General features: G+C 36.0%; 1 protein-coding gene across 2 annotated transcripts in view; it reads left to right on the forward strand.

Annotated features, from left to right (window-relative positions):
- The window catches only part of LOC106087836 (uncharacterized), a 71,913-nt gene that overhangs the window by 31,693 nt on the left and 25,369 nt on the right, over window positions 1–14,851 (forward strand). The window contains exons 1-2 of one of the 2 annotated variants that reach the window (XM_013253015.2): window positions 10,712–12,596; window positions 12,721–12,814. In XM_013253015.2, the coding sequence (XP_013108469.2) occupies window positions 12,447–12,596; window positions 12,721–12,814 (244 nt within the window). In that variant the 5' untranslated portion in view covers window positions 10,712–12,446. Of the gene's footprint in view, window positions 1–10,711; window positions 12,597–12,720; window positions 12,815–14,851 lie in introns of those variants that run through there. The other variant, XM_059364288.1, reaches the window with a different exon arrangement.

Consider the following 14,851-nt stretch of genomic DNA (forward strand, 5'->3'; position numbering starts at 1 on the left):
GAAGAGCATGGAGTATTAAAAGTGCGGTGTTATCGATTTGTGTTTATAACAGCACTGATAACCGATAACACTGTGATAAAGAATCGTAAAGATTTTGTTCAATAGTAAATAAAGATTATACTCGGACAACTGTAAAGTTAAATTAAAACCTATTAGAAAATTAGTAAAAAAGAGAAGAAAGCCTAAAGAATATGGACAAAACAAAATAATCGATAAGAAAGAATCGTTTTTTCACATATGAAGGAAAGAATCGAATCGCCAACAATCAAATTGCAATTCAAATTAAAAAAGCTGAAAATAGATTTTTATGAAGAATTTTCAAAAAGAAAAAATTGGAAAGGGATTTTTTGAAAACAAAAAAAAAAATAGATTCCTAAATAAAATCGAAAAATTGATTTTTTAAGCTAAACTAAAGTTTTTTTAGAAAATCGGAAATTTGATTTTTTTTTAAATATTGAAATTTAATTTTTGAATAAAAATAAAAATAAAAATAAGGAGGAAAACCGATTAATGATTTTTTTTTAGAAAATCGAACTTCGATGTTTTTTTGAGAAGGTGGATAAACCATTTTTGAGAAAAAAAAAAATCAAAAATGTTTTGTTTTAAAAAAGTAGATTTTTTTATTTTTACCTATTTTTCCGAAAAGTTGAAATTTTGTCGATAATTGGTCTAAATTCGAAGACGTCTATAAAAATATTTAAATTCCTGAATTTTCGAAAAAAATTAAAGAAATTAGCAATTTATCGATAACTAATCGAAAGGCTTTGATGGATATCAATAAAATGAGCTCGACCAACGTTTACCAAAAAAAATCTCTTTATAAATTTCAAATATATATATTTTTTTTAAGAAATTTCTCAATAATTGTTCATATATCCAATACATTGATAAATAAATACCTATAAAAAATTTTTTGAAATCGACTTTTTATCGAAATTTATAACACAAAAAACCAAAAAAGTAACATTGCTAAATAATCCAATAATTGATAAAATGCGGTATTTCATCGATAATTTGTCTTAATTCAATGCCGCTGATACATTTCTCTAAAATTAAACTAAATCTTTTATTGAATTAAGAAAAAATATATATATATTTAAGACAAAATCAATTTCTCCAAATTATAAACAGAAATATATATAATTGGTAATTCACCAAAATTCGAAAATTTATCAAATAAAAACTTTCCTCAACATATTAGGTTGAAGTAATTTTTTTTGAAGAAAATCGATAAAAATGTTTTTTAAATGAAAATTTGTTTTATGCCGTTAATTGTTCAAAATTGCTAATGACAATTTATCGATATCGATTGTTGGTCCAAATTCGAAAGGGTTGACGAATATTTAAAAAACAAACCCATTCCTTTATTTTTTTGGATAAATTTGGGTGTTTGAAAAAAAAAATAATTTTTTTAATATATTAAAAATTGATATTTCATCGACTTAAAAAAATCGAAAAACTGATTTTTCAAAGGAATCAAAATGATTGAGTCTGGAAAGGACTAAAAAAAATTGATTTTTTTCAAACCAAAAAAAAAATCGGAAATTTGATTTCTCTAAATATTGAAATTTAATATTTGAATGAAAATTAAATTTATCGAAAAATTCGATAAATCAAAATTTTCTTAAAAAAAATTCGAAAGACGCTTATTTTCATATTCAAAATTTCAGCCAAATTGGACAAGAATTTCAGCGTCTAGGACTCAATAAAAGGCCATACTTGGCACAGTTGTTGGAAGTCATACCAAAAGTATATTTGTGAAATTTCTGCCAAATCGGTTAAGAATTGCGCCCTCTAGAAACACAAGAAATCTTATCGGGAGATCGGTTTATTTAGCTATATCATAATTAGAACGATATGGCCCATTTACAATCCCAACCAATCTACTCTAATAAGAGTATTTGTGCAAAATTTCTTTCGAAAGTTAGCGTGCTTTCGAAAGACAGACGGACGGACGGAAGGACATGGGTAGATCGATTTAAAATGTCGTGACGATCAAGAATGTGTATGGGGTCTTAGACGCATATTTCGAGGTGGTACAAACAGTATGACGAAATTAGTATACCTCCATACTAAGGTGGAGGGTATAAACATATATGGTTTGTTTATAGAACTGGCAAACTATCGATAATCGCAACATTCGATATTTTGGATAGTTTTAATAATAAATATCGATACTATCGTTAATTTCCCATCACCAATATTTCAAACGAAAATGAGAATAAAAAATCTGGAGATCGATTTATATAAAACCAAGGTTAATAAAGTCAGCTGGCAGTCATGAGGGTAATCATTGTACAAAATATTGGCCTAATCGGATGAGAATTGAGCGCTCTATAAGCGCAATGCATCTTAAAGGATACATTCAGTGTCAGATTGATTATTTTTTGTTAAATTTTGCAGAAAATTTAACTTTTGCGATAGTATCCATCGGAAAAATATAAATCGATATTCAGTCAAAAAAAATTAAATATCTATAATATCGATAGTATCGATAGCGCCATCGATATTTTGCCAGCTCTATTAGTTATTCGATACTTGTTCAAAATACAAAATAGCTATGAACATTTGTCGATATCGATAATGTATCAAAATTCGAATGAGTTGATGAAAGATGTATCAAATCAAACCATTTCTTTATTTAAAAAAAAAATCGATAATAAATCGTTTTTTCAAAATGGATAAGAAAAATACAAAATTTAGTCGATAATCAAAAAAAAAATCGCTGATGATGATTAATTATCAAAACAAACATTCCTTAATTTTTTTTAAAGCAAAGTATTATTAATTAGTAATATTATATAAATATTATTTATATCATATTTTGGTAAAAATCGATAAAAATCAGTTTATCGCAATTTCATACAAAACAATTACATTGAATCGATGATCGAACAAAATTTCATAGGTTGACGAATATTTATTATAGGTAACATCAAACCTATTCTTTTTAAGGAAACATTTTTATGAAATAATCGATTTTTCCAAATTTATAAAATACTTTAATTTTGTCTTTATTACATCCAAATTCGAAGGTGTTAATGAATATGTTATAAAGCATTGAGTTTTCTAAAGTTTAATTGAAGAAAATCAATTAAAAATTTAAAATAATATTAGTTTTATCGATAATTCGCAAAATAGCCACAAAAATGTACACATATCGATAATAGATCGAAATTCCAACGGGTTGATGAATATTTATTACATCCAACCATTTTTTTGATATTTTTTAGGAATACAATATTTGGAAGAAAATTGAAAAAAAAATCGATTTTTTTGTAATTGATAAAAAAAGTTGAAGTTTTATCGACCAATGACTAGATTTGATTTGTTCTTAAATAGTAGACCAAAAGAAGGTGTTGATGAATATATATACCAATTTTTTCTTAATTTTTAAATACAAAGCATTGAAGAAACTCAATAAAAAATACAAAGTATTGAAGAAAATCGATAAAAAAAAGATTTTTTGAAATTGATATAAAATCGATAATTCGCTAAAAATGTATCAAAATTCAATATCAATTATTTATAAATCCCACATTTTCTTAATTTTTTTAAGTTAAAATCATTTTTTCAATATAAAATCGATAAAAATCGATTTCCATATTAATGCAAAATCGATTTTCGTCTATATTGATCGGAGTTCAAAATCGCTTATGAATATTTATGAAACGTAGCCTTTCCTTGAATTTTTTAAAATAAACTTAATTTTCTGTCCGATTGAGAAAAAATCGATTTTTTTAAATCGATAAAAAATATCGGAAATTAATCGATAATTGTTTAACATATAATCGATAAGTGATTAACATGTTAATCCATAATTGATTAATAATTTGATGAATGAAAATTTGATGATGAAATCAAATCACACTTTTGATTTTGAAAAAATAGCGATTTTTTTTCAAATCGATAAACTTTGATATATATAAATAAATCGATAAAAATATATGGTTATTTGATAAAAAAAATTCAAAGTTGTATGTATATTTTAAGCTAAAGTACAATACTTGGAGGCCACCGTAGCACTGAGGTTAGCATGTCTGCGTATGACGCCGAACACCTGGTTTCAAATCCCGGCGTGTACATGAGAAAATTTTCAGCGGTGGTTAACCCCTTACTAATGTTGGCTAAATTTGTGAGATATCCTGCCATGTTAAAACTTCTCTAACAAGTTGTGTCTATGCGGCATGACGTTCGGTTTCGGCATAAAAAAGGAAGCCCTTTATCATTGGGCTTAACTTTTAATCGGACTTCACTTATTGATATGAGAGAATTATCCCCTGTTCCTTAGTGGAATGTTCATGGTAAATTTACACGAATTTCTCACAATTCATAAACAACGAAATTTCATCTCAAATTGGTAAAGCATAACCAGTATTGTTGAATGTATCGAAATCAAATCGAAATTTTGTAAAGATTTGAATGTACTCAAATACTTAAAGATGACTTTGATCGAAAATATGTCCTTAATTTTTAACCCTTTCAAAAATTTAAAAAAAAAATTATCGATGGATTTTGGATTTATCTATCTGTTATGCTTATCAAGGAAAAGTGTCTCGGCAATTTATGCAGACTAGCGAAAAGGACTCTATGCATGTTTCGGTTATATCATCAAAGTCGCTAGAGCCACTGGTCTTTCTCACAATGGACCAAAGGCTCTCGGTTGTATAACAAGACAATGTTTGTTGCCATCCAAATTAACTTAAACGCACTTAGCTACGTGGACTAGATAGACTACAGATTAGGACTTGGGCGTGCTAAGTTCGGCCGGACCGAATCTTGGTAACCCACCACCATGGATTCTGCAAAAATATGGGAGCTATATCTGGTTATAGACCGATTTGGACCTTATTTGGCACAGTTGTTGAAAGTCATAACAGAACACTATATGCAAAATGTTAGCCAAATCGAATAAAAACCGCGGCTTGTAAGGGCTCAAAGAAGTCAAATCGGGAGGTCGGTTTATGTGCAAAATTTCAGCCAAATCGGACAAAAATTGCGGCTTGTAAGGGCTCAAGAAATCAAATCGGGAGATCGGTTTAAATGGAAGCTATATCCAAATCTGAACCGGTATAGCCCATTTAGCAATCCCCATGACCTACATCAATTTTAAGTATCTGTGCAAAATTTGAAGCGGCTAGCTTTACGCGTTCGACCGCTGTCGTAATTTCGCCAGACGGATATAGCTAGATCGACTCAGAATGTCGAATCGATCAAGAATATATGTACTTTATGGGGTCCTAGATTAATATTTTGAGGTGTTACAAACGGAATGGCTAGATTGGTATACCCCCATCCTGTGGTAGTGGGTATACAAAGACGAATCCCTGATTTGTTTCAAGGACAGGGAGAATATAGAGAGAAGTAAAAAAGGACCGACTTGACTCCAGTGTGGGTCTTCTGAAAGAGGGTTATTTCCTAAATGTTTAAGTATCCTTCCGAAAAAATAGCCGTTTTTTTCCTAGAGAAAGAAAGCTCTATTTTGCCACTTAGATGGAGAGAACGTAAAGAATAGGACGAATCTGCTGTTCTATTCAAAGGAATGAAGAACCGACCGATATATTATAAATATTTATAATCTATCGGCCAAAGGTGTTCTTTAAGATTGAATTTGACTTACGAAAACATGACAAAGAAATGAAAACACAAGTTATCAAAGCGAGCTTTAAGGGCTATACAAAGTCGTTACCCTTCAATTCAACACAACCTAGCCTTAATTATTAAATTTCAAAACGATGTCAGCTATGTCTTTCTTCGGCTCGAATTTTAATAAAATCTAAATTTTGAATTTCCTAATTTACATCTTCCCCCCCTCAACTATAGCCCCGAAACCCCATGAACTGTCTAATTAGTGAATTCAACGTATGCCTTGAAGAAAATTTTGACAGTTTTTGCACAACACAACAATTTTTTGGCTTCACGATGAAGGTCGTCATCATTAAGAATAGTAATAATGATATGTTCTTAACCTTGCATTTGCGATTGAAAACTCATTCAAGGCAAACTAGCTATACTATACGATACAACAGGAGCAGTAGCAGTAGCAGCAACACTGCCACCTCTACCACCGCCATTTCCAGTCAACATGAAACACCACAGCCGCCATACAATACCATTATCCATCCTATTTCATTTCATTCCATTCCATTTTCATGCATCCGTCCAGCCACCAGTCAACCAACCATTCATTGAGTATCCCAAAATGAACGAACGAACAAACGAACTTGGTGAAAATGTCATCCCTTGGCCAATGATGATGATGATGATGACGATGATAATAATGTTTTGCCAACAAACTCATTCTTGTTCGTGTTGTTGCTGAGTTATGTTTGGTTCATGGCGTTTGTCCATATGTATGAGGTGTAGCGGAAGCAAACGAGCAAATTTTATGTTTTGGCGCTCATTCTCCAAATGGTATTTCTCAATCAAAGGAGAAACAAAAACAGTGGTTCGTAAGGGTCGTTTAATCGCTTCCGAACCATTGTTATCGATGCTTCTACTTTACTAAATCCCAATATAAATCAATTAATTTTATGAGGACAGCTAGTTAACTTGTATAATATAAACAAGTAAAAGCGTGCTAAGTTCGGCCGGGCCGAATGTTATTTACCCTCCACCATGGATCACATTTGTCGAGTTCTTTTCCCGGCATGGCACAGTTGTTGAATATCATAACAAAATACTTCGTGCAAAAATTCATTCAAATTGGATATGAATTGCGCCCTCTAGAGGCTCAAGAAGTCACGACCCTAGATCGGTTTATATGACAGCTATATCAAAACATAAACCGATTTGAACCATACTTGGCACAGTTGTTGGATATCATAACAAAACACGTCGTGCAAAATTTCATTGCAATCGGATAAGAATTGCGCACTCTAGAGGCTCGAGAAGTCAAGACCCAAGATCGGTTTATATGGCAGCTATATCAAAACATGGTCCGATATGGCCCATTTACAATCCCATCCGACCTACACTAATAAGAAGTATTTGTGCAAAATTTCAACAGACGGACGGGTATAGATCGACATAAAATGTCACGACGATCAAGAATATATATACTTTATGGGGTCTCAGACGAATATTTCGAGTAGTTACAAACAGAATGACGAAATTAGCATACCCCCATCCTATGGTGGAGGGTATAAAAATGTATGGTAAAGCAATATAATTGTGGATTGTTTGAGATATGGTATGACAAAGTAAACTTTTTCATACATCCTTAAAATGAAGGAACTTAGTAGAAGGGTACAGTAGGAATTCCGTGAATAATTATTTGGAAAAAAATATAAAAATGTACTTTATTTGGAAATGGTTGCTGCTAGAATATTTTTTGTATTGCTATACTTTTAGTACTAAAACATTTTTTTACCTTCATAGCAATACTTAAAATTATAAAATAGATGAGGACAGGAGGAAATTTGTTATGTATTTATCATAAAGCCATTGCATTTGACATTATAAGCCAATATAATCGTCGAAGCCCAGCTTCGTCTGGCCAAGGTTGCCAGACGGAGCTGTTAATCTTCACTCGTAAATACCAAAATTCAGACTCCCGCAGCTGTCGAAAGAGGCGAAGTACCTTGGCATAGTCTTCGATTCGAAGCTGTTCTGCGTGAGGAATACCAAGCAAAGAGGCCATAAAGCATTGTGCGCTTTTAACTCCTGCATGAGGATGTTCGACAGGAAGTGGAGGTAACCCCCAAGATGATTTGTTAGATGTATATGGCCATTGTGAGACCAGTAACGACCTATGGAGTACTGGTATGGTGAAGGGTCGTGGAAAAGAGGACTCGTACGAGGGAATAGGAGAAGGTCCAGAGAGTGGCCTGCCTAGGGGTCATAGGGGCACTGAGATCGTAACTGTAGGCAGGTCTGGAAGCGATGCTGGATATACAGCCAATTGGGGCCGGAACTGTTACGCCAAGGTCGCGCTTAGGCTGAGGAGCTCGGAATGCTGCAGGAGGATAGTTACGACCACAGTTCCATTCTGGATTTTATGAATGCGCAGGGTAGACTGTGGAGCATCTCCGACTACGGGTACCGACTGAGATGGGGGCATTCGGTATTCATTTTTCTGGGAGTGATGAATGGAGGGCGAATGCTGTGTCTAAGAAGATTGAGACCTCGATCTTCACTGATGGCTCCAAGATGGAGTCAAGGTGTGGATTGGGGGTCTAATCCGAGGCACTCAATATCGGTATGACTGCCGGACGAATGTATGGTTTTTCGGGCAGAGATCTGTGCCATTGCAGTAGTCGCAAGAGAAATTCTATTAAGGCATTTATACTTAATTTCCCATGGACATTCCATTAAGGAACAGGGGATATTTCTCTCATATCAATGAGTCCAGTCCGATTAAAGTTTAAGCCAGCCTAATAGTACGGGGCCTCCTTTTTTATGCCGAAGTCCGAACGGCATATGCCGCATGGGAATTCCGCATTATGACGTCTGCAAGATTTGGATGAGGAGTAGAATATCGAGCACTTGCTATGTTCATGTTCAGTTCCACAGGGATGCAGACTTTCCTTTCTGTGGTGGTGGTTCTTCTGAGATCTGGGTGACTTTACGAACGTACCTGTGGAAAATCTCCTGAGATTTTTTGACGGGACGGGATGGTTTCAAAGTGGGTTACCATAAGCTCCGGCGAAGGCACATACGTGCTTGCGTGTAGAAGGGCGATTCACCCCCGCTCTGTTTCTCCTTTCCTCCTGATTCCTTTATTCGTGTATAATCTCTGGACATGGTCAGGTTGCTGGAGCAGACAACATGACCTAGCCAATACAGACGTTGTATTTTGATGCATGTTACTAAGTTATCGTCGTCATACCGCTCATATACCTCGTGGTTCATACGTCGCCTATATTCTCCATTAAGGCAAACTGGTCCATATATTTTACGAAGAATCCTTCTCTCAAATACTCCAAGCACTGCCTCATCTGCTTTCACAAGTACCCATGCTTCAGAACCATATAACAATATGGGTAGTATCAGTGTCTTGTAAAGTGTAGTCTTCGTCTGTCGAGAGGTGGCTTTGTTTCTAAACTTCTTACTTAGTCCAAAGTAGCATCTATTTGCCAGTATTATTCTTCGTTTAATCTCAAAACTGGTGTCATTAGTTTCGGTAACGGCTCTCTCTGTGTTCTCTTATGATTAGTGTGCCATATCTATTCACATATGCATCTCGTATAATCTTCTCCAGCAGGATATTAAAGAGATCACACGATAGACTGTCTCCTTGTCTGAAACCTCATTTGGTATTAAATGGTTCGGAGAGATTCTTTCCTATTCTCACTGAGGAACGCGTATCAGCAAGTGTCATCCTGCAAAGTCTTATTAATTTTGCAGGGATACCAAACTCAGACATGGCTTGAAATACCTTTGAACGTAAAGGAGTTTTGAAGGCGGCTTTGTAGTCAACAAAGAGATGGTAGGTGTTAATTTGTCCTTCTCGGGTCTTTTCCAGGATTTAGCGCAGTGTGAATATCTGGTCCAGGGTGGATTTACCAAGTTTAAAGCCGCATTGATAGGACCCAATTATCTCATTGACTTAAGGTTTTAATCTTTCACACAGTACGCTCGAGAGTATATTGTATGCGATGGAGAGGAGACTTATTCCTCCCTCTCCTTTCTTGTGTACGGGACATAATATGCTGAGGTTCCAATCATCGGGTTGTGTTCTTCTAGCCAGATTGCTGAAGCTGATGCATACGCCTTATCAGCGTATCGCCTCCGGTCTTAAATAGTTCAGCGGGTAACCCGTCGGCTCCTGCTGCCTTGTCGTTCTTTAGTCGGGTCACTGCTACTTGGACCTCATTCTGACTAGGAGGTAAACATTCTATACCATCATCAGGGATTAGTTCTGCGGTATCCTCTTCGCCACCAACGTCGGACACTAGCAGTTGGGTAAAAGCATGTTCAGCATGTTATGAAACAACGGAATGATGAAATGCACAAAATAATCATCCAAGGTTTTTAAAAGTGTTTCAACTTCATCATACCTATCCAAAACTACTGTGCAGCGGCTTTTTATTAAGGATTCTGCGCTTTGACAGATGCGTAAGTTGTAAAGAGAGTCTGGAAATTGGTGAGTGTGAGAAATAGTAAAAACCCATAGAGAGTTTGCAAATCACATAGGAAATATGCTCAAAGAAATAAATAACGGCATTTAAGCTCTAATGAGAATATCTACTAAGTAATTATACAACTATGGTCCTTAATATAAATGTAAAATTAATAGATCTAAAGAACAAAATATGAACAAAATTTGATAAAAAAAAGTTGATTTGAAATATTTTTAGAATTTCCATCAAAAAGCGAATAGCAATTATAAGAACTTGAGAGAGAGAGAGAGAGAAAGTGAGAGAGCACATAATTTTCTTAATAATATTCATAATTATTAACAAACCATTCCTATGATGTTTGCCGTTTTATGCAAGTGTCTGTGTGTGTGTGTGTACGTAATGACGAGATGTTGTTCCTCGTATGGAGTATTTCAGTGAGAGCTGCTGCTTTAGTTTGTGTGTAACGTTTGCCGGTGACAGGCGAAGTTTTGTAGTATTTTTAGTTCGGAGCTCTGAAGAGGAAGCAAGCAAAAAGCAAAAAGATATAGGAATAGATTTTTTATAAAAAGGAAACAATAAAGGAAATAATTTTAAGAAATATAATAAAGGCTAATGTTTTATAAAATAAAAAACGAAAGTGTAAGGGAATGTTGAAAGTATAAAAGAGAGAAATTAAAACCAATTTTCCCCTATAAAAGAAATTTGATTTTGTGATATCGAATCGTCTTTAATAAAAAGCCATCTTTTTAATGCTTAACATATATGCCTGTCTAAAGGGTTTGTGAGTGAGTGTTTGAGAAAATTTGGCAGTGCTTATTTATATATCAAGGAATTTGGTGGCATTTGATATATTTTTTTGATTTTTATTTTTTTGGTGTTGTGTCTTGTGTAGAATTTTGACTGCCAAGTAAAGAAAATCGATAATTCAGTACTGTATCTTACGGTAAAGGTGATCTGAGGCTGCATACAAAAAAAAAAAAAAACACAGCACGGAGAAGAGAACAACAACAACCGCAACGACGACGACAACAACGGTTGAGGGCGAAGAGGTCTGCGACAAACAAAAATAACAGCACTACGTAGCATTGCCAGTATCAGTAGCAGCAGCAGCAGCAGCAACCTTACACAGTGTGTGTGTGTGTGTTTACATGTGTTTGGTTGATGAGAGAGGGGGATATAAACGACTCTCAGACTTTCTGGTAATACCTACAACACTGTATAGCAAAAACCATCATCGTAGTATCTTCCATTCGTCGTATGGTTTGGTCGGTATTTGGATTCTCGTAAGCCGCCCCGGTTTAATAGTTGGTGACTTTTTTCTGTTGTTGTTGGCCCTCCTGCACTGCCCCAACTTACTGTGTGTGTTTGGCGAGACGTGACGTCTGTGTACGCGTATATGAGATTTTATAGAGAGACAAAGAGAGTATGTTTTGTGACATGAGAGCAGACATGGCCTAACTGTTGGATTTTTGTGTTTTTTCTCTTCTTTCATACACCTAGAGAGCAAAAGGCAAAATCAACACCCGCATGTTGGGCATTGTCATCACTTGGTAGTTTAGCTGATTGTGTGAGAGAGAGAGGGAGAGGAATATTGACACAGGCCTCAATGATAATCACAATAATCATCACTCTCTGCCAGCCAGTCAGTGAGTGAGTGCGTGCATGCGTGAGTGATGATGCCCATACAATAATGAAGTTTAAAAACGTAGCCGAGTGTATCCTACAACTACTACGAGCAGCCAAAACAACAACAGCAACAAGAACGTCCTAGACGACTACGACAACAACTACTATCGGTGTATCGGCGCGTATCATAGTCGTCGTATCTTCGTTATTACTACTATCGGCGTTTAACATTGCATCTCGTTTGTTGTGTACGCTGTCTGCTAGTATTCTGTTGGCGGTGGCTAAGGCGGTAGTGGTAATGCTACAATATTTACTCCCGGCTTTGGTGGACCATAATTCCTTCTTCCCGGCTCTCTTTGCATTGCCGTCATCATCAACATTATCATCTTTGTCTCCGTCTCCGTTTTAATCATAATCATTAAGCTCCGAAAATGCCGAAATAGAGATGCAAAAAATTAACATAGAAGACGACAACAATGTCTGACTTTTTCTGTGATGTGTGTATTTAATACTTGTACTAATCAAAAAAAAGAGGAAGAGGAAATAAAAAATATAAAAAATATGCCCAGAAAAAGGAAGCATAATAAAGCTTAAGCAAAAAAAAAAACAACAACAAAAGTCGTTTCCTGGAATTGTGTAAATTATAGATATCCCTATTTTTTCAAAGGAAATTTATAAGGGACTTCTTCCCTTTAAAAAAAAAAAAACAAATTAAATTCTTTTTTTGCTATTCATTATCGCTGTTGGCGGTCAATAATGATAAAATTTGTCAAGCACAAACAACAACCACAACAACACCACCAGCAGCAGCAACAACAACAACCAATTTCATCACAGCAAGAGTCGTCGCCCTACTCTGTGTATACATCCTCCTACAAATCAGCCAAGAATTTTTTTAGGAAAAAGGTTGTAATTTAAAACCATAATGTCTTTAATTTAATGCCATTTTCTATTTGACCACAAGCAAAAAATAACCCATTTCGTTTGAATTATTCTAATTGGTTTTGTTGTTTTTGTGTCTACTTTGCAGGGCGAATCAAATGACTCGGGTACTGAATCGGATGGCGACATCTTAGATGTAGATATTAAACATCATCATCACTTAGAGTTGGATATGGAAACTAGTAAGTTGAAGAATTAAAATGTTAAAGTTATTCTTTAAACCACAGCCCGGTTCACCAAAAATTTGATTGTGAGGTGTGTCTCTGCATATGTCCTTTATTTTCAATCGGAGTATAATAAATATATTACAATAAAATATGACCAATAGTAAACTATTCAGTGTGAACATAGGACATCATCAACCTCTCTCCATGGGGGTTAATCATTGGCCAAAGCCTTGACTTGATTCCACGATATATGGGTTGATTTCAACTCGCCTTTCGTACAGCGGATCCATGTGTTTTTCGGGGGTCCTCTTCTTCGCTGTCCTTGCGGGTTTCAGTCTAGGACGTGCTAAGTTCGGCCGAGCCGAATCTTGGGAACCCACCACCATGGATTCTGCTAAAATATGGGAGCTATATCTGGTTATAGACCGATTTCGACCATACTTTGCACAGTTGTTGAAAGTCATAATAGAACACTATATGCAAAATTTCAGACAAATCGTATAAAAATCGGGACTTGTAAGGGTTCAAGAAGTAAAATCGGGAGATCGGTTAATATGGGAGCTATTGTATATCATGTTCCTGACCGATTTGAACCGTTGTTGAGAGTAATAACAGAACCTTATGTGCAAAATTTCAGCCAAATCGGACAAAATATAAGGTTTCCAGGGACTTAAGAAGTCAAGTCGGGAGATACTTTTATATGGGAGCTATATCAGGTTAGAGACCTATTTGGACCTTACTTGGCTCAGTTGTTGGAAGTCATAACAGAAAACTATGTGCAAAATTTCAGCCAAATCGGACAAAAATTACGGCATCCAGGGGCTCAAGAAATCAAATTGGGATATCGGTTTATATTGGAGCTATATCACATTATAGACCGATTTCACCCGGAGATATCACCCCGCCTTGAGGAACTTCCTGTTTCACTCTACCATGCTTCGACTTCTTATCCCTAAATTTCACAAATGACTCGCCACCACACAGATAATTCATGACCCAGCGTTTCAGGCCTGGCTGGGCGTATTGGCGATGTCCTCAAAGAGTTTGGCATGGCTGACCGTGTCGAATGCCTTCATTAGATCCAGTGCCAAGTGGACATGGGCTGGGCTGATTGAAGCCATGGCAAATGTGTGCGGTGATGGCATGCAGAGCAGTTGTTGTTCTATGCAGTCTCAGAAATCTATGCTGATGCTCGGCGAATGGAAATTCTCCAATGAGGCTCGGGAGGAGTTCTCCCTCAAGCGTCTTGGCTACTGGTGAGAGAGTCTGTACGACTTTCCCTTTCGTGGCTCCTTTCCCGGTTTCAGTAGCGGGATCACTCTGCCCATTTTTCAGACATCGGGTCCTATTAGAATGTTCAAAGACAGGTTGAGGACAGTTTAATGATACTTGACTCCAGGTAGATCCATATTCTTCAGCATCAATCTAGAGATTCCTTCGGGGCCCATCGTATTGAGTAACTTGGCGCCACGTATCTTCGTCCACGGTAAATTGTGATTGCCATCCATCGGCTGGTAGACCACAGATATGACGAATGGCTCTCCTCTTAGCCCTGTCATACACAGGTTGCACAATAAATTGAAGGTTGAACAACCTAGCGCACCTCTTCGGATCAGTTACGATTACGTCGCCAAATGTGGCCTGTCGTTCCGTCTACCAGGGTTCGAGAGTAACTTAACAATAAACCACAACTTCCTTAACCGGTACCTAAGTTACAGTGTACGTGCTCTAATTGCTGTTAGGGTATTGTTAATTCCGATCCTTCCTCATCTTTTATTATTGCTCTTGGCCTTATATTGTTGCCGCTCATTTGTTTTATTGACTCGTAAACACCACACATGTTTCCAATATAAGCTGCATTTTCGGCTTGCACTGCCGGCATATATATTCGCTTATCTCTTCGAACTAGGCGCTTGACCAGCGAAGCAGAGGCGCGATATTCAGTCCTGGCTGCGGTTTTAGTTATACTCTATTTTGCCCGTGGCAGAGCGTTGCGTAAACGTTTCCGGTATTTTATTTCCTCTATAGGTTGCTTATCCAAGGTTTTTGGGA

The sequence above is a fragment of the Stomoxys calcitrans genome, chromosome 3, assembly GCF_963082655.1.
Source record: "Stomoxys calcitrans chromosome 3, idStoCalc2.1, whole genome shotgun sequence".
In the NCBI taxonomy this organism is placed as follows: Eukaryota; Metazoa; Arthropoda; class Insecta; order Diptera; family Muscidae; genus Stomoxys; species Stomoxys calcitrans.